At 30.1% G+C, this 23,946-nt stretch overlaps 1 protein-coding gene across 1 annotated transcript; it reads left to right on the plus strand.

Annotated features, from left to right (window-relative positions):
• Nucleotides 1-1,440: 1,440 nt before the first annotated feature.
• Nucleotides 1,441-2,247, plus strand: LOC111311209 (basic blue protein-like). Its single transcript, XM_022910586.2, has 2 exons — nt 1,441-1,704; nt 1,802-2,247. The coding sequence occupies exons 1-2, from the start codon at nt 1,521-1,523 to the stop codon at nt 1,999-2,001; spliced, it is 384 nt and encodes a 127-aa protein (XP_022766321.1). The 5' UTR covers nt 1,441-1,520; the 3' UTR covers nt 2,002-2,247.
• The last annotated feature ends 21,699 nt before the right edge of the window (nt 2,248-23,946 follow it).

The following is a 23,946-nucleotide window of genomic DNA, read 5'->3' on the forward strand; positions in this document are numbered from 1 at the left end:
AGAAAAAGTATCATGTGAGTTTTCAAAACTTAAATTCAACAGTCTCCAAAGAACTGATAGAAAATCCATGTGCTTCATTTAGAATCCGAACTATCCAGCCTCTCGACTATGATCTCCATGACTGTTTCTGTATTAATTGTTCAATTATAAGCTATCTGTTTAGAGACAGCAATCTTGCTCATATTATTAAGAATGTCATCTTCAAGTAGGTACCTTACGATTTGTTTCATAACTATTTGCTCTCTGTTAAAATGGCTTACAGGCAATAGCTGATATACAGCACGATTTCAATTAGCATGAGAGAAATGTTCAAACTAGCTAAAAACGCAAGGTGGACAGAATGAAAACAATATTTACAGTATACTCCGTTTGGAAAGAGGGAAAGAGGAAGGAAGGAAGGAAGAAAAGGTGGAAGAAAAAACTATTTTTTCCGACTTTCCCGTCCTGTGACAAAAGGAAAATAAGAAAGGAAAACAAAAATTAGTTGATTCGTACACTTCTTTTCTCCAAATCCAATCCTCCTAAATGTTGAAGAAAAACAGTGTTCATCTAATCTCATTTTTTTCTCTCTATTCTTCATCCTTCCTACCTAATATAACAAAAGAAATATAACTTTTCTTCCTTTCCTTATAATTTTCTAAAATATTTGTCTTCCCTCCTTTTTCCGTTTTTTCCTACCAAATATAATGTTAGGTGAAAAAAATTATGTTTAGGTCCCTGAAAATCTTGTATTTGATTGTTCCTTTGCCTTGTGAATGGACATCTTCGAAGTTTGCTTTCCTAATCTTGGGTATAAAATCTTTGCCTGGTTTTCTTTTGGCAATTAGTTTTCTTGTGTAGTTATCATGTAAGGTTATAAGTCAGCTGTTAAGACAGCAGACTTTCTTTTCCTCCTCTCCCTTCTTGCAATAAAACGAAACCACCTTCTTGTTAGCACTAATTAGTTCTATAATTATAAGGAATTGTTTACTAGATTAATTTCTTAAATTTACTTCTCAGGATAGACAACACAAAGGGGATGTTTTCATCCTTCAATTATTGGCTCCGGAACTACTCTTTTTCAATTAGCCTTACCCAATATGGTCCAATAACTCCTATATCTCAGTTCACGGGTAGTGCCTGCTACTACTCTTCCATGTGAGTTCCATAGTCAAGCACTTTTTAGATAGAGCCATCACTGACACCATAGATAGTATTAACCAAACTTTTTTCCTAAATAATCTATGCTGTTAATGTCATCATTCACCTTTAAGTATTGCAAATCTTTATCATCAAAGGCAAAAGTTGGAGACTAGTTGTTAATGCGGTTGTTGGCTTCTACTTTAATCAATGAAAATCTTGAAAGCTCACCCTTTTGTCATTCGCCTAGTCCCCACTTTTTCCAAAACTTGGACCCACTACTATCCTTTGGAACTGCTTATAAAGGCATAAAACTTGTGCGTTGCCCACCCCACTCACTGAAACAGGTTTCACTCTTAAACCTCCAGTTTCTTCAGGTACAGTTCAAGCTTTTCTCAGATATGGCGCAGGGAAGGGGCAGTGTAAGGCAAGCCAAGTTCGCAGCTGCAATATTCCTGCTATGCTTACTGGTTTGCTTGGAAAATGTTGATGCGGCAACTTATACTGTTGGAGGCAGCAGTGGTTGGACTTTTAACATGGCTAATTGGTCTAAAGGGAAGCGCTTCAGGGCTGGTGATGTGCTTGGTAAGTATATATCATCTAACCTAAAAGAATGAAGACATTTTTTTCATGCTCAGTTTTTCAAGTTACATCTTTGCAAACTTGTACTTTGATTTTGCAGTGTTCAACTACGACGCAACGATCCACAATGTGGTAGCTGTGAACCGAGGAGGCTACACCAGTTGCACCACACCGGCCGGTGCAAAAGTGTACAACTCAGGGAAAGATCAGGTAAAACTGGCCAAGGGACTAAACTTCTTCATATGCAACACTGCTGGTCACTGTGAATCTGGAATGAAGATTGCCATAAATGCAATCTAATCACCTGGTATCTTGTTAAGAATTTAGTTAAAAGAGTTACTACGCTTTGATTTAGCTATAGCTAGAACGTGAGTAGAAGAGCAGGGAAAAAAAATGCTCTGTTGTTGTCATTTTGCCAGGTCTAAGCATTTCTAATCATCTCATATCACCTGATGTACATTTACTTTGTAAGGCCCACCGGCCACCAAGGCTCACGGACTTTGTTCGGTTAAAATGGTCAGTGTTTGGTATTATTTTACTTTTGTCCCTGCAAGGTTTGTTTATTTTGGGTTTTGGAATTTGGATGTTTGTTTTTCATAGGTGCATGTCCTCGAACCCGGTTCGCTTCTCAAACAAAGCTACAGTCCTAGTTTGACTGTTCCCGGTTCCAAGTTTTCTTTGCACCAAAACCTTCTAAAATCCAAGTTTCGAAAAAAAAAAAACAAAAAGAACGATATTTAGTTAGCAGAATCTTATATTCAAAGAGAAAGTTTGGTACCCGAAAAAATAAAATATTTGAGATATTCTTTTTTTTTTTTTTTCAGAGCATTTTGTATTTAGATTCATTCATTTAATATTTGAGATATTAATTTTTGTATAATTATTATAATCTTCTTAACATATATGATGAAAATTTTTTATTTTATTAACAATAAATACCCAAATGATAGATGATGTATTTAGTACTAAAAAAATAAATATTTTAATTGATTGTTGTTTTAATTTATAAAATATCATCAAGTATAGTGTTTGTAAACATAAACACCTTAATTGATAGCGTGAATTTTATTTAGAAAAAAGATTAATTAAGATGTTTGGTACTCAAATTGCCTTAAATGTTATATTTTAAAATTATAAAACAGATCAATTAAGACGTTTGTGTAACCAAACACCTTAATCGATCCTTTTTAATAATTATAATTGATGGTTTTGAAAATAATCAATTTGTTATGATATTTGTCTATTAAATATAAAAGAAACTTATTTTTAAATCAATTAAGGCATTTTTATACACAAAAGCCTTAATTGATGATGTTTTAAAATTATAAAACTGATCAATTAAGGTGTTTGTATACAGAATCGCCTTAATTGATCTATTTTAAAATTATAATTTAGATCAATTAAGGCACTTCTGTACAAATACACCTTAATTGTTCTAAATTTTAAATTATAAAACTGATCAATTAAAGTATTTGTATACAAAAACACCTTAATTGATGTAATTTAAAAATTATATTTTAGATCAATTAAGGTGTTTCTGTACACAAACACCTTTAATTGATCATAATTATAAATTTTAAAATTGGTCAATTAAGGCATTTGTAACACAAACACCTTAATTGATCATTTTAAAAGATTCATTCCCCATTTTTTAACCTTGGAAAACCAAAAGGCTAATATAGTTTAATGATAAAAGCTACAATGCATGTATTTCCCTAAACCCATCAATCCTCAATTGGCATTTTGGTTTCTTCATCTCCCTCGTTACCATTGACCGTGAACCACTCAATGTCGTCGCACATTGTTTTTACTGGGTATGTGCAAATTTAATCATTTTTGTACAATGTTTATTCATCTATTTTTTCAATTTTTTCCTTCCTTACTATATATATATTTTTATTTTTATTTATATAAGCATTTACCATCGTCACCCACATCGCACACCCTCCATGCATTGCATACATGGTATTTTCTTTATTGTTTGGTTCGAGTATTGTAGTTCACCAAATGGTTTTATGAAAAATAGTTGTTATATTTTTTCCTCATTTATTTTGCATGAAACTCTTATGATATGATGAAACACAGTATGGCTTGTAGCATGCATATTATTATTGGCTTTTATTCTGTTTTATGTATATTTGTCTATTTACTATATTGGATGCTAGTTGTTTTTACTGTGTGGGATATATAGATAGACAATTTGGTGTATTTCATATAATTTTGATAAAAATCACAAGTATTATGGCATCTAAAGAACATATGTCTCCTTTTGCTAAACATGAAGAAGACATACCCATCATGAAAAAAAAAATCAAAAGGATGTGGTAAACAAATTAAAGGGAATGGGATGAAAATTCACCTCGCGTTCAATCAAGATAGGCAACCTATGTTAAATGGATGTGCAAAGTTGGCCAACCACATTGGAGCTATCATCAAGCATATTATATCTATTACCTACCTTAATTGGCAAATGGTATATGGGATTTGGTTGTACTATGTTTATTCAACAATATCCAAAATTTTGTTAATTGTTAAGTCAATTGAATTAAAATGTTGATTTTAATGTATTCAATTTTTTAGGAATTGTTTGATGTCCTAATCAAGTATAAAAAGTTTGTGTTACAATTGTTTGAGAAAGTATTCAGAGACGTTAAGAGAAATTGACCACCCAATACATTTTACTGTTCACTTATAATTCTGAATTGTTGGTTGATCTTCCAATGACATATGCAAATGTTATCAGTTATGAAGAGTGGTCGCAGTTTGTTTAAGATCATTTATCAGATGAATTCTCGATATACATACTCAATTTGTTAATTGTTTATAATATTTTGTTTAATATATTCGATATCTTAATATGTGACTTATCTTATTTTTTTTTTCAAAAAATCAAAGAATAACAAAAGAACGTTCGGGTCCAACAATTATATTACCATCGGACATTGAGAAAAGGGCTATGCAAATGTCAAGTATAATCTTATAAGTATTCAATCGCTTGTTTTATACTCGTATATGAATATTTATGATGATTGAGGAACTTATAATGATTCTTTTTTCAAGAATCATCTAGCTTTAGAACTAAAAGTTTTAGATAGGATATGTGGAAAAAATGACATATATGCAAAGATGGATCATTTGCAATGAAACAACTTAAAAAATGGCTAAAAAGATTGTAAGTTTATTTCGTTATTTTATCATGTATGATAAATGTGCTTTTATGCATGACTATATATTGTATTTGGTTATTTACACACCATCATTTTGTATTTTAGGATGAATTTGCTACAAGATATTAATCTAGTGACCTACAAATTGATTATGGGGAAGATATTATCTTTAGCTTTAGGATCCAAAGACAGACATAGTCGAGTTCAAAAGGTTGGTAGATTTGTGTCGCCATTATAGTTCTTTAAGCATCAACCCAAACCCCCTAATGAAAAATGCAACATATGAAGCAATCATTCAATAACAACAAAAAAGACTTGATGAGCAAAAGCAACACCTGAATGATCAATAGCAATGGCTCGCAACTTTGAAAGCAATGTTGGCAGCAACACAACTTAACATGCCTCAAGGGCAATATGTTACCAACATCCAACAAGGAAATGAATTCGTAAATCAAGTCTTACAGCAAACCCAAACTTTGGTAATCATCATTTTTTTTAATTTTATTTATTGATTGAATATTTATTTGTATTTTTTATTTTTTTGAATTTGTTTTATGATTTATATTTCATACATTTTTGTAACAAGATGTTCAGACTCAAACAATGACCCCTGTAAAGTATGTCACGAATGCATTATCTAATTATGTGCTTGATCATTTATCAAGAGAAAATGCCATTGTCATTGAAGAAGATTGTGGATTATTTGATCTTCTATTGATGTCTTATATTAGGGGGCAAAGATTAAGGCATTTTGTACCATAGATGAGATATTGGCTTTTGATATTGTTGCGTATATGGGGTTAACTTATCAATTAATTTAAATAGATTCTGTCAATATCAATTATTCTATATTAGGTAGTATTACTAAATTATATTGTTGATTGTCATCACAGAACCTCCTATATAGACAGATAAATGATAGACAATTGACCGATAAATTCAAATTTGTTGATCCAAATTTGATAAGTCATATCAATAGCATTATCGCTAATCATTCTCGTTATGTAAGTCAATGCATGCAAAAAGCATCCAATTATTTTTTGGTGCTTTATAATTCTACTTAAGTTCTATTCATAGTAATAATTGTATCATTTATGACATCTAATATCATGCCCATTATTTTTATACCATGCCTATTAGTTGCAAGATTTATTGGTAGCTTATTGTAATTGATACTAATACGTGGACTCCTTACTTATTTAACTCCACTCAACCAATGACGATGCCTATAATCGATATTGGAAATTTAATAAAGAAGTATTACATTTTATTAATAAGTGATAATTAGATTAGATTGTGTTTTTGTGTAATTACTATTATTTTTTTTGTTTATTATTGTTTTTGTGTTCAATTTAGGGGAATGGTTGCAATTCATAACAATAGAAAGTTCAATTGGGTATCATTGTCAGTAGATGTAAATATATACTTTTATACTGAGTTTGTTTAGATAAATGTTTACCAATCTACTTAATTTTATTTTCAAGTTCCTTGTCAACTAGGAGTTATTGAATATGGATATTATGTCCTCCGTTTTATGAGGGAGATTGTTTTATAAGATATTATGAGTACATCATTCAAGGTTAGTATTAAGACCATATAATAGTAATATCTTTCCATTAAACTTCCATAATTTTGTGCAAGTTGAATAACATTGACTTCTTATTTTTGTTTATAGTGGGCGAACAAAAGAAGCTTCACGCAAGAAGAAATTGATGAAGTCCACGAAGAATTGTCTGATTATGTATCGACATTTGCTAAACCTTAGTGTTGGACAACCAAATTGGCTATAAATATATAAAAACATTCCAAATTTTTTTGTACAAGCACTATAATTAGATTTTTTAAAAATTTTTATTGGTTTATTGGTTTATTTTTATTGGTTTATATTTGTCTTATATCACATTATACAAAGGGAATGCGATCACTTTGGGGCAATTTGTTCATCCTAATTTTGAATTTAAATTTAAATCATTTCGCGACACATACGTTGACCACCAAACATTCTTCTATCAATACAGATATGAAATTTATAAATCTAAATTGTGTTGTCATTCACATAATTCTGATTTTTGTTCTCTAATAGAAATATGAAATTATTCAATACAAATATTTATTTTAATCACACAAGTATGATATCCATTATAAATAAATGAATGTATAACATGCCACACAATTTGCATATCTACAACATTCCCCTTCCTACCTTAATTAAATAAATATGTTTAAAATATGAATTTGTATACAAAATGTATTGCGGTCTATGTGTGTCCAATAGGAGAAAAGTTAAATGATGGGTGATATGCATTATATTGGTTTAGCTATTTCCTAATGTAATTACTTCTAAATACATGTAGCAGAGCAAAGAAAAACTCAACTTTGTGATTTTCTTTCAACATATACTCACCAACAATGATCATTTGATCAGGCGTGAATTCGTCAAGTTACATTATTTCATTGAAAAATGACATTTTTTTTGTATTCTCAACTTCTTTATGTAAGTAAACTGAAATACCCTCTATCACATTCACAGTCTTATCATATAAAGCACCAAGTTTGCCAATGTAATCAACCAATTCAGTGATTGGTCCATCTTCACTCTTAGAATGCTTTTTGCTTGACAACATCCTAGCTTTGTTAAGAGCAATTGAACCAATTTCTTCTTCTTCATCTCGTCTCTCTATATTTCTTTTAGTATAAATATCAAACTTTGAAGAGAAGTAAGCATTCTAAGTAGCATTCAATGATTCAACTACGAAGGTTGTTGTTTCAACTTTTTGACTGGTTGCTTCATCAGATTCAAAAATCACTTTAAAATTATCAAAAAAAGGAAAATGTTTGTTTTTTTAACCCTTTAGTATATGGATGTACCTGTCAAAAGTTTAAGCAAATACGAATCAAATAAAAAGAATAGAAAAGAAAATGTAAACATGTAAGGTAAGCCATAATGTAATCTTAAAAAGCTTATCTAAACCTATTCATCAAAAACTTCTTTCTCAACTGTAATACATTTTTCTTAATCATTTTCTCCAAATCCACTAGAATTTTTCATATCACAAATTGTATGATATTGTCTCTTGAGTAGCTTAACCTTGGATTCAATGTGGGGGGTGGCTTTAAGTTGTAAAGTAGGAATTAGTTACTCCAACATTCATTCAAAATAACCTAGATATCTTATGCAAATTGTCTTATTCTCTGCTCTATATATAGGATTTTCTACCAAAGAATGTAGGCATTGAATCAGATAGGAATCCTTCTCTCAAGTCCAAGAATGGTTACCTTCCGCCAAACTTTTGGTTCTTCTTCAAGGTAGGCCTCGTATGGACTACAATGGATTGACACGCGATAAAGACATGTCTAATTCCTAATTACGTGGTTAGTCATTATGCAATAATATCAATATAGTAAATCAAAAACCCATCAAAGGAATAAATTAAACGAATACACATGGAAAGAAAACAAAAAAGTGTGTACTTAAAATTTTAATATAAACTAGACATTCAAGAATAAAAAAAAATCATGTAAACATATATTCAATATGGATATAAAAAAAATTCAAAACTCAACCATATGGTACATAAATCAAATAAATTGAGCAAACGACATAACATACAAAACATTTCTGTAAAGTTCTTATCCCTAAGATTGCAACCAATGGGTGAACATCACATTAGCCAGATTATCTCTAAACTGAGTCTAAGAATTATATGGCTCAACATACGTAATCACATCTTGATGTTCAGATTCATCTAGTTGATTCATACTTCTTTCAGCAACATCACCTTCAATAGGGTCAAAAATAATTTCAGACCTAATAAAATAATAGAGAAAGTAACAAGCAGAAATAATTTTTTGTTATGTTTTTATTGAGTAAAATGACTTCTCCCTTAAAATTGCTCATCTAGCTTTTAATATACCAAAACATATCTCGATACAATTTTTTGCTTCAAAATGTTTCATATTAAAATATTCCTACGAGGTCATCGATTGGAGTCTTACCCTCAAATCACTAAGATCGTATTGTTGACTCTATAAAGTGCTAAGAAACCTTCCTCATTTGTATATTCAGTATCACACAAATAGTAATTACCTATTACAGTGAAACACTATTAACAATAATGAAAAAAGGTATTTCGTTATAAACATAACATAAATACAATAAAAATATAATAAAAATAATCCCTTAAAAGATCGTCAACCCATTCCTACATGTAATGGCATCCCTTAGTGCTCTGTCATCTACTGCAGAACCTTTTCATCTCGAAAAAACATATATGAATTGCATATTTAGGGTGCAAACACCAAAGACATTTGTAGACACTCAATTTTGACTGGGTTAATTCGAATTTATTCAATTTGTATGTTTTTATTTAAGCCGATTTAAGCATTAAATCAAATTGAGCTTGTTCAAACTCATTCTGAATTAGTAATTTTTAATTTTTTGATATTTTTAGAATTAATTAAATTAAGTGAAAATTACAAGTAAATAAATAAATAAATTATTATTATTATTATTATTATTAAGCAAAAAAAAAGAGAAGAAATAAACAAAAATAAAATGAAAATAAAATCAAAGAAAGTGGTCGAAAGCCACTACCAATTCTCAGACTCTACACACCCAAAACCAACACCTTGTTCCATTTTATATTGCCCTCCACAGGCCTAAGCTTTAGCTCCACTACTCTGATTTTGAAAATTTTGGATTGTTTTATAGTCATTCATAGATTAAAAAAAAAAAAAAACCAAAAGAGTCCAAAATTAAGGGGAAGAAAATTTTTCAAGTTCAAGGACACCTTTTACATGTAACCAGACCAGATTCCCATCAATACGCCTGTTACAAGCAATCAAACCATCTTCCCCCACAGTTTCCTACACCTTTAACAAGTCCATCACCCGCACCAAGCCTATCCTTAATGCCAAGCTAGCCTTTACACCTAACACAGGCCCTTATAAGCACCACTCCTAAGCACCAGCCTTTCCCAAAACCAGCAACAGCTCTGGCTAAAACCCATCACCCAGCTCCAACAACATAAGAGCCCTAGCACAGTCCCTCTTCAACACTAAATCAAGCCCCTTCAAAGACCTTAGCCTTCACCTGCACAAACCACCGACCAATCCTTCCTAAAACACATCAACTTCATCACAACCCTTAACATCTTTCCCAAACCCCATTCTAGTCTGTGGCAAAACCCCAGCACCGTGCCTATAAGCCATTTTGCCATCATTGATCATCACAACACCAAGCTCCATACTCAACTAACCAATCCCAACATGCAAGCCCACACCAACCCAACCACCCTTGCTGCCATCAACCACCACAGCCAGAAAAATAAAAAAAAATCCTACCATAACAATAACCTAACCAAACCAATAGCACATCCCTTACCCGTTCCATACGATGACCACCTTTCTTGCCTTAAGACTCCTACTTTATCAGACCTTAAATTTCCCCAGAAACAAAAAACCATTGTCAAACACAACCTTTCAAAAAACAAAACCCCCAAATAACCCTTATAGCCCATAAAAAAAAAAAAAAAAACCACAAAAAGAGGCACAAAAAAATACCACCCTCAAACCCATCATAACAAAAAATAAATAAATAAATAGCTACAATCCTCCTTTAAGGAGGAACTTCAATAAAAAAAAATAACAAAAAAAAAGGTTAGAAAAGCTAAAAAGGAGATGGGTTTTTCTTTTGGTGCAAGAAATAAGAAAGGGAAATTGTTTCGGTGTTGCTACTAGTGGCAGCACGGTGGGTAACAGCATTAGCGATAGCATGGTGGCAACGACAATCAACAGCTGAGATATGGGATTTTGAATATAGCTATTTATTTCTTTTAAGGATGAAAGTTTTTTTTAAGAGTAAAAGATAAATGAATTAAAAAAAAATCTAAGGTTTTATTCAGCTAAAAAAAAGAAAAAAAAGAACTATCAAGTCAGTTTGACCCGATCAATTAACCCAGGGTCGACCCAAACAAAATTGATTTGGACTAGGCTCAAGTTGCTTGATTCAGATCAAGCCCAAGTTACATGCCAAACCTAAGTTGACCTCATCTGGACCAAGCTTAGGTTGCTTGATCTAGATAAACCTAAGTTGCAGCCAACTATCTTGGACCTTTCTTTTGAATTGGATTTTGATAAATTTTATGGTAAATTGGTTTTGGTTTTGTTTATTTAATTGCTTATTTATTTTTGTATGATATTTTAAAATAGACATATATTGAAATATTTTTAATTATTTGTAATAATAAAATTAATAATACTTTTAAAATTCTTAAATAATTAGGATTATAAATTTAATTTTAACTAGTATAGTTTTTTTATCATAGAAATTTAATAAATAAAAAAATAATAATAAAAACATGAATTTTTTTGAGGATGGGATTCTAAGAAAGTCTGAATAGAGATTTCTAAAAAATCCCTAGGTGAGAAAATTTTTCTAAAATATCACCAAAGTATCGAAGTATCGAGAAAAATTTTCAATAAAAATTTTATTTGCTTTGCTTTTTTCAATTTTTTTAGTAATAACGTGAAAGTGATTAAATATGATTAAAACATAATTAATATATGTTTTTCGTAATTTGTAGTACATAATTTTAAATGCAAATGAAATTTCTGATGGTGGGACCTCAGAAAGTTCAAGTAGAGATTTTCAAGAATTTTTTACGTAAGAAAAAGTCTTCTAAAAATTATCAAAGTATTGGAATATTTAGAAGCCTCTTTCCAATACGAAATATTTATATTTTATCATTATTCTCAATTTTAGTAATTTTATATAAAAATGTACACTTTTAGCAATTTTCTATAAAAATATACACTTTTGGAAATAAATTTGCTTATAGATAATGATATTATTACATGATTTTAAAAGTAAATGAAAATTTCGATGATAGGAATCTGAGAAATCAAAGTAGTGATTCCTAATAATTCCTTGGGTAAAAAAAACCTTCTAAAAATTACCAAAGTATTGGAATATTTAGAATTTTTTTTTAATATGAAAAATTTTCATTTTATAATCATTTTCTTTAACTTGAATAGTTTTTTCTTAATAAATAGGAGAATTTTTAAGAAATAAATGTATTTGTGGATAGCTATGTTATTACATGATTTTTAATGTTTTAAAAAAAATGAAAAATCTTCGAGGATAAGATTCTAAAGAAATCCAAGTAGTAATTCTTTAGAAATCCTTAGGTAAGAAAATTTATCTAAAATGCCGCTAATGTATTGGAGTATATAGATTAATTTTCGATAAAGATTGCTCATCTTTTTGGAAATAAGTCTAAAAAATACTATTTTCTATGCTATTTAGAGATATTATATTTTATGTTTTTCAAAAATAAATACTAGAAATAAATATGAACTACCGAGGATAGGATTTTTGAGAATTTCGAGTAGTGATTCTTAGAATTCCTTAGGTAAGATGGTTTCTTTTAATATTGCCAAAGTATTGAAATATTTTTAGAAAATTTTCAATATAAGGTTCTTATTTATTTTCAAGCTTAGTAAAAATAAAAATATGTTTTTAATAAAAAATAAGAAAACCAATTTCTAAATACCAAAATTAAGACCATTTTTGTCAATATTTAAAGATAATATATAATTAATTGGTACTGTTTTTGAACGGGTGTCATGGGGGTGCTAATCATTCCCTACGCATAGCCGACTCTCGAATCACAAAACCAAAAGTTATCTTTTTAATAAATTTTAATTAATTTATTAAGAAAGTAAGTTTTAATAGGTAGCCATTCACACCTAACCAACAAATATTGGTGGTAACTCCATTCATTTGTTTTCAAATTCATCTAGCAGTATCAAAAATCGTTACGACAGCTTGGCAACTCACTGAGGACGTCATTTTTTTTAGAGAGTCAAGCCAAAAGTTAATAATGTGTTATCTTTAATTTTGATTTAATGGTCTTAATTGGTATTTAACATTAATTTTCTTGATTTTGATTTTGTTTTTAATTAACATTAGTAATAAAAAATTTACATGCATTTCATTTTAATTATGTCATTTGTTTATTCTTTATTTTATGCATATGCTATTCTCAATAAATTGTGGTGCATATAAGATAGAGATTGTGATGTCGTTTTCTCTCACACAATCAATGACACCTTCACATTATGTATGAGCTCTATACCCGAGCTCTAATCTTTTTAGGAGGGAGTAAAATATCTATACTCTTATAAGGTGATAACCTCTACAATGACAAATGAAATACTCCTACTCGGATTGAACTCCTTTCGTTCATAGCTTATAATGGATAAGGATCGGGTGCCTTACTAGTCCTATATGGATGCTAGAAAGGAACAATTTAAGAACCTTTTAGATGTATAAATCTTCACTGAGCATATCATAAACTTTAGGGAGACAGCCTTAGATAAAGCCATGCCAATCTTTTTTATAGAAAATTACCCGAATTAGGGAACAAAGAAAGATTCCAATACAATTTGTATTTAGGTGCATGAATGGTGTAAATGAAACTAAAATAGTGTAAAATAATAATGGTGTAAGTAAAATTAAAAAAAAAACATTTTTTTTTAAAAAAAATTTTTTTCTTTTAACATATAGTTATTTTGCGGTTATCCAAAATTTGCATTTTCAGAAATGTTTTAAAATAAAATGAAGAAATTTTTTAGCATTATCCAAAAAAAAAAAAACAAAAACATTAAAAATTTTCAAAAAATAAAGGTTTTTCTTAAATTTTTTAGCCAAATAAAAATTATTGAAAAAAAAGAGAAAAATCTTCGAATCCAGTTATTCTGTGTGATAAAAAAATTTGTTTTTATATTTTTTCCTTTTCTAAAAAAAAGAAGAATTTTAAATTTAAATATTGTTTTATCTCTCACATTTTCAATTGATCTTTTACATACATTTTTCATCAAGTAAAAAAAAATAATCGCCCTATCCCATACATCTTAATAGATAGTATATGCATCCCATCTAATCACATTATAATAAAATAATACATGCATTGCATCCCATCCACATCAATGGATAGTATATGTATCCCATTTTATGCACATGTTGATAAATTATACATGCCTCCCATGTACATCTTAATAGGTAGTACGCGCATTCCATTTCATTATATATTTTAAGATAGTATCATTTTCATTAGGTTGACATGACACAAGCATCCATGTAGACATATCTCATGCATTTGATAGGTTTATACATTCTATACAAGTATGTTGCATATATATATATATATATATATCTCATGACTCATAAATATGGATTCATGAATGGTAGAGTTTTATAAAATAAGCATTGCATTTCAGAACACTCCATTACTACAACATAACATTACATTCATTACATACACATTCATGGATGAAGAAACTTTTACCATTTGGGGGCTTGTATATAAAAATTCATTGTCTTAAGCATATTTGCAATTCATGATAATTTTTAAAAACATGCTTTGTTTGTCACATAAGTTAGAAATTATCTCTGTAGCATTCGCTTAATAAGTGTAATAGTATAGAATTTTTTATCTAAGTCTTAGAATAAAATGACTATCTTGGTGAGAATCAGAATGACGAAAATGGGAGATCGATTAAAAGTAAAAATTAGTACATTAAAGTTGAATCAAGAGAAAATTTGGCCCAAGCTTCGAGAGATAAAACAACAGATGGCTCAATTGATAAAATGGTTAAAGGTAGTCATGGGATTGAGTTTATTACTCCTTAAGGATCATTGTCATTGGCTCCTATTAGTTTCAGCAATTTTCTCGATCATTCTAAGGTATTGGGTAATTCGACTAATGACCAAAGTTTGGGCAAGCTCAAGAGAGGAATGGGTGAACTGGCTACGAAAATGATTGAGCTTAAAGGTTCGATTTAAGTTGGAGTCACCTAGCTTCAAACAACCATCACCAACTATCATGAGTCCAAACCTACACTTAAGTCCTTTTCGTAACTACTTTCAACCTCTTTTCAAAGCACCTAGGGTTCGTTCCCTAAACTCATGCAACCTTCGAGAATTTCACACTTGAATTCATGTCCACTACCTCACATTTCATAGCCACTTATTTAGCATGCTATCCTATCATCACCTTCTCAACCTAAGTTTAGACCCAGAGTTTCCCAGTTCACTCCAAGACCATTGTGTCCATCATTTTCCCAATAAAGTAGACTAACCATAAAATAGAAAACTCTCGCAACACCAAAGGAAAAACCTTTATTGACCCAATACTTATGTCTTATACAAATTTATACCCATTGTTCCAGAAAAACTACCTCAATGGCCTTGTCTCTGTTGAATCCCTCAAACCATCTTATCCCAAATGGTATGACCTCAATGCCTTTGAAATATAGGATATAGAGACCGATAAAAGCTGGATATCTAGGTTTTGATGCCAAAATAAAGCTAGTTATTTACAGGAATCCTTTATCGATCCTCGCTGAAATAATAAGTAGTGTTATAGGCAGTAGTCAAACTGGTAAAATGATAAGCATAGAAGAGACTTTTGTTTAAATTGGGTCTTTAAGTGATAAGTTTATGAATTTATTCTATTTGAAAAATGTTTTTATGTTGATATAACATCTGTTGAACTTAGATATGTGAATTCTAGTTTATCATTCATTCTCACTCCTTTACCAATTTTCATAATTTTCACTAAAAAGTTTTGTCATTTGTGCATTCATTCATTCATTCATCCATTTATGTATCTATATAATGCAAATTATATGTGTTCCAAAATAGAAAATTTCTTCAATAGTAGTTCCTGTGATTTCTTCTAAAGGTTAGGAGAATATTTGATTTGAAAGAAAAGGTGGAAAAGATTATCAAGGGACTTTGTGCTTAAGGAAATGATGAACTTGAAGGATTTAGCTTAAGACTCATAAGGAAGGAGTTAAAGTATAATTTTTTGGAAGAAAGAGTTCAAGCTATTGAAGATAAAGATGAATCTTTTGATGCAAAGGAATATCAACTAGTTTCAAATGTGGTTATTCCACTCAAGTTCAAAGTTTTGACATTTGAAAAGTATAATGGAACTAGATGTCCTGAGATATATTTAGCTCAATACTGTTACAAAATGGTTGGGTATGTTAGTGAAAAAGCTACTTATTCATGTTTTTTAAGAAAGTTTGACTAAGACAGCAACCAATTGGTATTATAGTCTGAAGAGTGATCAAATTCATACTTGAAGAAATTTATCACCGACATTCTTGAAGCAATACCAGTATATGTCAAAGTTGGCTCCAAATTGATTAACCCTTCAAAATATGAGAAAGAGCCCTAATAAGAGCTACAAAGAATATGCTGTTAGATGGAAAGAAGTGTCATTACAAGTATGCCACCTTTTACCAATAAGAAACTGAATTTTTTATTTGTGGATACCTTTCTTTTTTCCTATTACGATAAGTTGATTAGCAATGCTTCATCAAAGTTTGCAGATTTGTTGTTTAATATAAGTAGAATTGAGAGTGGGATAAAAAAGAAAAAAATTATAGATGCTAATAAGGAAATGAGGGGAAATATTTTTGCTAAATAAGTACGAGAAACAATCATTGAAAAGCAAAGCCAAGAAAACCTTAACGTGATACAAAAAACCCTATCAATACTCATTTTTATTCGTTATCATATCATTCCCAACCAATATTTTGGGTCGAAGATTTTTTTCAACCACTTTATCTGTGTGCCCCATTCTTTCACCAAAAAGATTTACAGAATAAATGATCAACCCAAGCCATTCACTAAGCCGTAAAAGAAAGAAAGTAATGATGTATCATTCACTTCCAATGTTTTACGTTGAGCTCTTCACCTTACTGGTCAAGAATCATATGATCTTTGTTTGTTTTTGCAAGACCTAAAAAGCCTTCATACCCGAAGTGGTGTATAATCTAAATGTTAAGTGTGAGTTTTATGATGGGGTCAAAAGACATTCCATAGAAGACTGTACTACCTTCAAGAATAAAGTTCAAGTTTTGGTTGCTGTAGATCCTATAAAATTTAAAGAATTGATTAGTGGTTCTTGATAGTAGAGTTATGGGTGAATGGTGCTAAAAGTGAATCATTAAATGGGAAACCTTAGTTGGTAAGTTTGAATGTCATCTCGAGAATATTATTGGGAATATAAATTTTTGGGTCACATTTGAATGTTTGCATTGCATCAGGAGTATTCCATGGATTTACATCATCATTTGATAATTTTAATTTGTGTTAAATTTTAGACTTGTAATTGGTAAAAAGGGAGAAAATATTAGTTTTGAATAAAGCCCTACATAATTAGGTCCAAAGGTTATTAAAAAATGCTTTGAAAAAAGTGAAAAAAAAAACAACAAAAAAATAAAAAAAATGAATGATGAAAATATGAAAAAATGAAAATTTTAAGTCTCATGAGCTGACGATCACTATTAGGGAATTGTCAAATACCTAAACTCTCTTTCTTAAGCCTTTCAAATGTTTTATTCAACAGCCATGATCCCTCAAAAGCCATAAAGTTGAATTTATAAACCTTGCTTTCACTTGATAACGTTATGATATCAAAAGGTGATATTTTTTTCCAAGGCAATGAACAAGGAAATATTTATTTTAAAAAGGAAGAAAGAAATTTGAATTCCTAAAAGATCAAGCAAATATGATATTTTTCTTAAGAATTCAAATATGATAATTTGATGTGTCAATATTACGCTATAATTTCAAAATTTTTAAAAATCAAAGTCATCTTAAGTCTTATAAAATGGTTGTAGACTTACCAACCTTTTAATCATTTACCCAAAATTTGGCCTAGATCATGTGTTTCCAAGGTATGTTGCTTTTATTTACCAACTTTTCAACCCTTTTACCCAAAAAGTTGGCTTTACCCATATGTCATAAAGGTCATGTTGATCATAAAACTTACCAACCTTTCAATTTTTTACCCTAAAAATGGCTTGATCCATATGTCTCGGAGGCATGTTAATCAGAAAAGAGAAAGATCTCATTATCCTTTAGACAATTTGAGCTATGATCAACCCATTCATTCTTTTTTTGGTAAAGTGCATGGATCATTTGGTACTTCAAATTGGTTCATTTTATATGATCTTTTTTCATTCATTCTAAATAACCTTTTCTTGAAATAACTTTCATTAAGGATGATTTGTTAAAATGGGACATCTTCCATAAAACACATTATTGGTAAAATGAATTTAGGTATATGTTATAAGATGCATGTCAAAAACAAACAAAAAAATGGATAAAAAAAAGAAACAAAAGAAAAGAAAAATGGTTACGACATCATACACTTAGAAAATTTAAACAAATTTCAATAAAGTCCTGGCAAATTCAAAGTTTTGGAAAAAAAAAAGACAAAAAAAAGCTCAAAATATAAAATATCAAAATATAAAAAAGACCAAAAACTGTTGAAATGGAAACCTTTCTTCGAGATCATTTTCCTAACAGGAAACTACTATTCAATTTAGGTGTTTATACTTAAAATGGTAAATGGCCATATTTCATTATCTTTTCACAAATGTAAAAATTTATTCCTTGTTATCCCTTTGAACCTGATTGAATTCTTTCAAAATAAACCCTAACCAGATATTACCTTTCACATTCGAGGGCAAAAAAGAACACATTTAAGGGTTAAGAATAGAGATGTCTAAATGGAATCCCGTATGATGGGGGCAATGGCTCAATATAAAAGTTCACAAAGTTTTGAATCCACTCAATGAAATGATGCAAAAAATAAAATAAAATCAAAATCAAAAGAATGCAAAAAAAAAAGAAAAAAATGAAATGAAATGAAATGAAAGGAAAGGAAAGGAAGAATAAAAGAAGGAAAAAGAAAAGAAATGAATAGGTAAAAAGCAAAAATGAATAGACCTCAAAGTGTATCCTTCGAATGAAAAAATGATCCTTGATTTTAAATACCCTTAAATACTTATTTTGGGCCTTTTTATCCTTTTATTTGATAACCCATAACTTAACCTGTGTTATAATCTTTGAAAAGTACATATTAGATCAAGCATGAAGGCTTAAAATTGAATAGTTTTCTTGAAAAAATGACCATGAATCTTTAGATTCCCTATTTATTACATAATTTCCTATTTGGACCATTAACCCCTTTCGAAAATTTTTTTGTCTTTTTTTAATTATTTTTAAATTTTTTAAGTGCATGGTGTGTTAATAAAAAATTTAAAAAAATAGAAATAAAAATAGCTCTAGGGTTTCACCTTACAAAAGGTAGTCTAAAGCAAACCTTAAAAGCCACTCCTACTACTAAATGTGGTATATGCTAAGCTAAACGTTATTAAAAGATTTGAAATATCAAAGTCACAGAAGTTTAAGATGAGTTAATTTCAAAAATCTTAACCTTTTTCCATTTTCAAATAAACTTTCAAAATCTCAAACCCTTGCAGCTAACCTTAACATATATCAAAATATCACATTTGGAGACTAAAGAAAGTGTTTAACATGTTTGAATTTCAAGAAATTCATGTTTTTAAAAAAATTTATGTTTCATTTGTAAGCTTGGATGGAAAAAATATATGCCTCTTTTATTCTCTTCAAGTGGTAAAACCTTTTTAAATAAATAAAAATCTCCATATACAGAACTATTCAACCCATTTGGAAAGAAAATTATCACTTTTCATTTCTGATAGAGATCACTAATTCTCGGGCATGCAAGCCCAAATTATTTGGTACCAATGAATTCTTAAACCCATATTAGCTGGCACATAAGCTTTGTTTAGTTAGCACTTAAGCCCAGATAAGCTTGCCTATAAGCCCAGTTTAGCTAGCACATAAGCCTAGATTAACTGGCACATAAGCCCAGTTTAGCTACTCTCAGTGAAGATTTAAGCCTAATTTATCTAGGCTTTAATAAAAATTTTAAGCTCAATTTATTTAACCCCTGGCAAAAATTTTAAGCTCAGTTTATTTGGCCCTAATAATTTTTTTAAAGCCTAGCTTAGCTGGCTCCTAGTGAAAATTTAAACCTAGTTTGCTTGGCCCTTGATGAAAGTTTAAATTTAGTTTATCTGACCCCTAATGAAAGTTTTAAGCCCAGTTTATCTGGCACTAAAAAATTTTAAGTCTAGTTTACCTAGCACCAATAAAAATTTAAGCCTAGTTTATCTAACTTTTAATGAAAATTTTAAGCCCAGTTTACCTGACACCTAATAAAGATTTTAAAACCTAGCTTAACTGGCTCTTAATGAAAATTTAAGCCTAATTTACTTGGCACTTGATGAAGATTTTAAGCTTAGTTTATTAATTCATAAAAAATCATCAAAAAAGCCTTTGTATTTGTGTTAATTGCAAAAAATGTTTAATCTGCATATACATCATACGAAAGACATTTGCATTCATATCTGTAAAAACAAAAAAAAAGACATTTGCATTTGCATCATTGCATTTGCATCACAAAAAAAGACATTTTCATTTGCATCGCTTACATCTACATTAAAAAAAAAGAGGGACATTTGTATTTGTATCACTTGCATTCGCACTTGCACGTACATCATAAGAAAGACATTTGTATTTACATTTGCATCATTTTATTTACATCACAAAAAAGGACAATCGTATTTACATCACTTGCATTCGTACTTGAATGTGCATCATGAGAAAGATATTTGCATTCACTACTACATCATAAAGAAAAGATATTCACATTTGCATCACTTACATCTACATTACAAAAAAAAATACATTCACATTTACATCACTTGCATTCGCACTTATATATGCAACATGAGAAAGACATTTGCATTCACATCTGCATCACAAAACAAAAAAAAAAAAACTTGCATTTGCATCGCTTGCATCTATATCATAAGAAAGACATTCACATTTGCATCACTTGTATTTGCACCATAAAAAAAAATTGCATTTGTATTACAGCATCTTCATCCTAAGGAAAGGTATTTGTAGGGGCATTTATATGAAAGGAATATTGTCATTTACATTGTGAAAAAATCATCTGCATTTGCACTATGCATTTACACTAAGCATTTGCATTGACATTTGCATTCACATCATTTGATAGAAATAGGCATTTGCATCATGATTGCATTTGTCAACTTTGTAAATATGAGAAAAAAAAAAAAAAGAAAAAGAAGAAAAAAAAGAGAGAAAAAAATGTATAATAAAAATATGAGAAAAAGAAAAAATAGTTTGATAGGAGATCAAAACATCAAAAAGGTTTGAAAAGTTAAAAGAAGGATAATCCGTAAAAAGAAAAAGAATTATTGAAAAATGAAAAAAAAAAAAAGAGATATGATACAAGATAAGATTTAAGTCTAGTTAAGCTATCACCCATATATATTTCCAAGACCTCCGAGCAAATTATTTTAAATTTTTAAAATTTCAATTTTCCTGATTGGGAGAAGCATTCAAAAATGTTAAAACTTGTAAAATCTTCGGGCATAATCTCCTAGACCTCTGGGCAAACCATTTTAAATTTTCAAAGTTTCAATGCCTCTAAATAAAGGAAAAGATTTTGATATTTGTAAGACCTCTAAGCATAATCTCTAAGACCTTCGGGCATAATTTTCAAGACCTTCAGGTAAAATATTTTAAAATTTTGAGGTTTCAATGCCTCTTGTTAGAGGAGCATTCAAAGATTTTGAGATTTGTAAGACATTCAGGCATAATCTCTAAGACCTCCAGGTACAATTTTTAAGACTTCCAGTTAAAACATTTTAAATTTTTAAAGTTTTAATAACTCTGATTAGAGAAGTATTCAAAGATTTTGAGATTTGTAAGACCTTTGACATAATATCTAAGACTTTCGAACGTAATTTTCAAGATCTCCTGGTAAAATATTTTAATTTTTTTTTAGTTTCAAAGCCTTTGCTTGGGGAAAGTTATTTTCAAAGCTTTTTTGAAAGAGCCACTTTTTAAGTTTCAAAGCCTCTGTTTGGGAGAAGCAATTTTCAAACAAGTTTAAAAAAAGAAAAAGAACTCTCAAAAGCATTATCTTGACAAAATTGTTGTCTATGTTTTTGCATTATTTTTTATTCTCAGAAATATGCAAAGAAAGGCGATTGTAGATACTTAATTTTATCCAAATTAATTTGAATTTGTTTGATTTGTATGTTTTTATTTGAGCCAATTTAAGAATTAAACCGAATCAAGCTTGTTCAAACTTGTTTTGAATTAATAATTTTTTATTTTATTTATATTTTTAGAATTAATTAAATTAACTGAAAAATTACAAATAAATATACAAATAAATAAATAAATATATTATTATTATTATTATTATTATTATTACTATAATTAAGCAAAAACAAAAGAGAGGAAACAAACAAAAATAGAATGAAAATTAAATCAAAGGAAGTGCCCGGCGGCCACTACCAATTCTTATACTCTACACGCCCAGCCCTAACACCTTGCTCCACTTTACACTGCACTCCACAAGCCTCAACTTTAGCTCTACTACTCTGATTTTGAAAATTTTGGACTGTTTTACAGTCATTCATAGATAAAAAAAAAAAAAAAAACCAAAAAAGTCCAAGAGAAGTAGGAAGGAAAATTTTTCAAGTTCAAAGACCCCTTTTATATGCAACCAGACCAGATTCCCTTCAAGACCCATGTTTCAAGCAATCAAACCATCTTCCCCCATAGTTCCCTACACCTTTGATAAGTCTCTCACCCGTACTAAGCCCATCCATAGCACCAAGCCAACCCCTACACTCAACACAAGCCCTTACGAGCACCACTCTTAAGTACCAACCTTTCCCAGAACCAACAGCAGCCTTGGCCAAAACCCACCATTTAGCTCCAGCAACTTCAGAACCATGGCACAGCCCATCCTTAACACCAAATCAAGCCTCTTCAAAGACCCTATCCTTTACTCGCACAAGCCACCAACCAACCCTTCCTAAAACACCTCAACTTCATCACAACACTCAACATCTTTCCTAAACCCCACGCCAATCCCTGGTAGAACCTTAGCATCGTGCCTACAAGCCCTTTCACCATCACTAACCCTCGTAGCACCAAGCTCCACACCTAAGTAACCAATCCCAACACGTGAGCCCATACCAACTCAACCACCCTTGTTGCCATCGACCGTCATAGCTAGAAAAGCCAAAAAAATTCTACCATCATAATAACCCAGCCAAACCAACAGCACTTCTCATGTCTGCATCATACTATAACCACCATTCTTGCCTTAAAACTCCTTTATTAGACTCTAAATCTCCTCAAAAACAAAAAGTCACTGTCAAACATAATTGTTCAAGAAATAAAACCCTCAAATAGCCCCTACAACCCATAAAAAAATAAAAAAAGCACGAAAAAAATAGCAACCCTCAAACTCGTCATAATCAAAAAAAAAAAAAAAAAAAGTAAATAGCTACAGTCCTTCCATAAAGAGGAACTTCAATCCAACAAATAACAAAAAAAAAGGCCAGAAAAGCTAAAGAGGAAAGGGGTTTTTCATTTGGTGCGAGAAAAACAAGAAAAGGAAGTTTTTTCAATGTCGCTATTGGTGGTAGCACAGTGAGTAGCAGCATTAGCGTAGCGTGGTGGCAACAGCAATCAACAGCTAGGATATGGGATTTTGCATAAGGCTATTTATTTTTTTAAAAGGATGAAATTTTTTTTAAAGAGTAAAAGATAAATGAATTAAAAAAATCTAAGGTTTTATTGAACTAAAAAAAGGAAAAGAAAAGAGTTATCAAGTCAGTTTGACCTAACCGATAATTAAACCAGGCTTGACCTAACCTGAATTGATTTGGACCAGGCTCAGTTGCTTTATTCGAATCAAGCCTAAGTTACATGCCAAACCCAAGTTGACCTCACTTGGACCAAGCTTAGATTGCTTGATCTGGATAAACCCAAGTTGTAGCTAACTATCTTGGACCTTTCATTTGAATTAAATTTTGATCAATTTTGAGGTAAATTTGTTTTAGTTTTGTTTATTTAATTATTTATTTATTTTTGTATGCATATTTTTAAATGCACATATATTTAAATATTTTTAATTATTTATAATAATAAAATTAATAATACTTTTAAAATTCTTAAGTAATTAGGATTATAAATTTAATTTTAACTAGTAGAGTTTTTTATCATAGAAATTTAATAAATAAAAATAATTAAAAAAAAAACATGCATTTTTTCCAATGATGGGAT

This window comes from Durio zibethinus, chromosome 1 (genome assembly GCF_047325235.1).
Source record: "Durio zibethinus cultivar Kanyao isolate XHJ-2024 chromosome 1, ASM4732523v1, whole genome shotgun sequence".
Classification (NCBI taxonomy): Eukaryota; Viridiplantae; Streptophyta; class Magnoliopsida; order Malvales; family Malvaceae; genus Durio; species Durio zibethinus.

What these genes read in the sequence shown, in the direction of transcription:
- LOC111311209 (XM_022910586.2), top strand. Translation starts at nt 1,521, where the DNA reads ATGGCGCAGGGAAGGGGCAGTGTAAGGCAAGCCAAGTTCGCAGCTGCA. An exon ending in CAGGGCTGGTGATGTGCTTG is followed by an intron (nt 1,705 to 1,801) that starts GTAAGTATATAT and finishes TTGATTTTGCAG; the next exon opens with TGTTCAACTACGACGCAACG.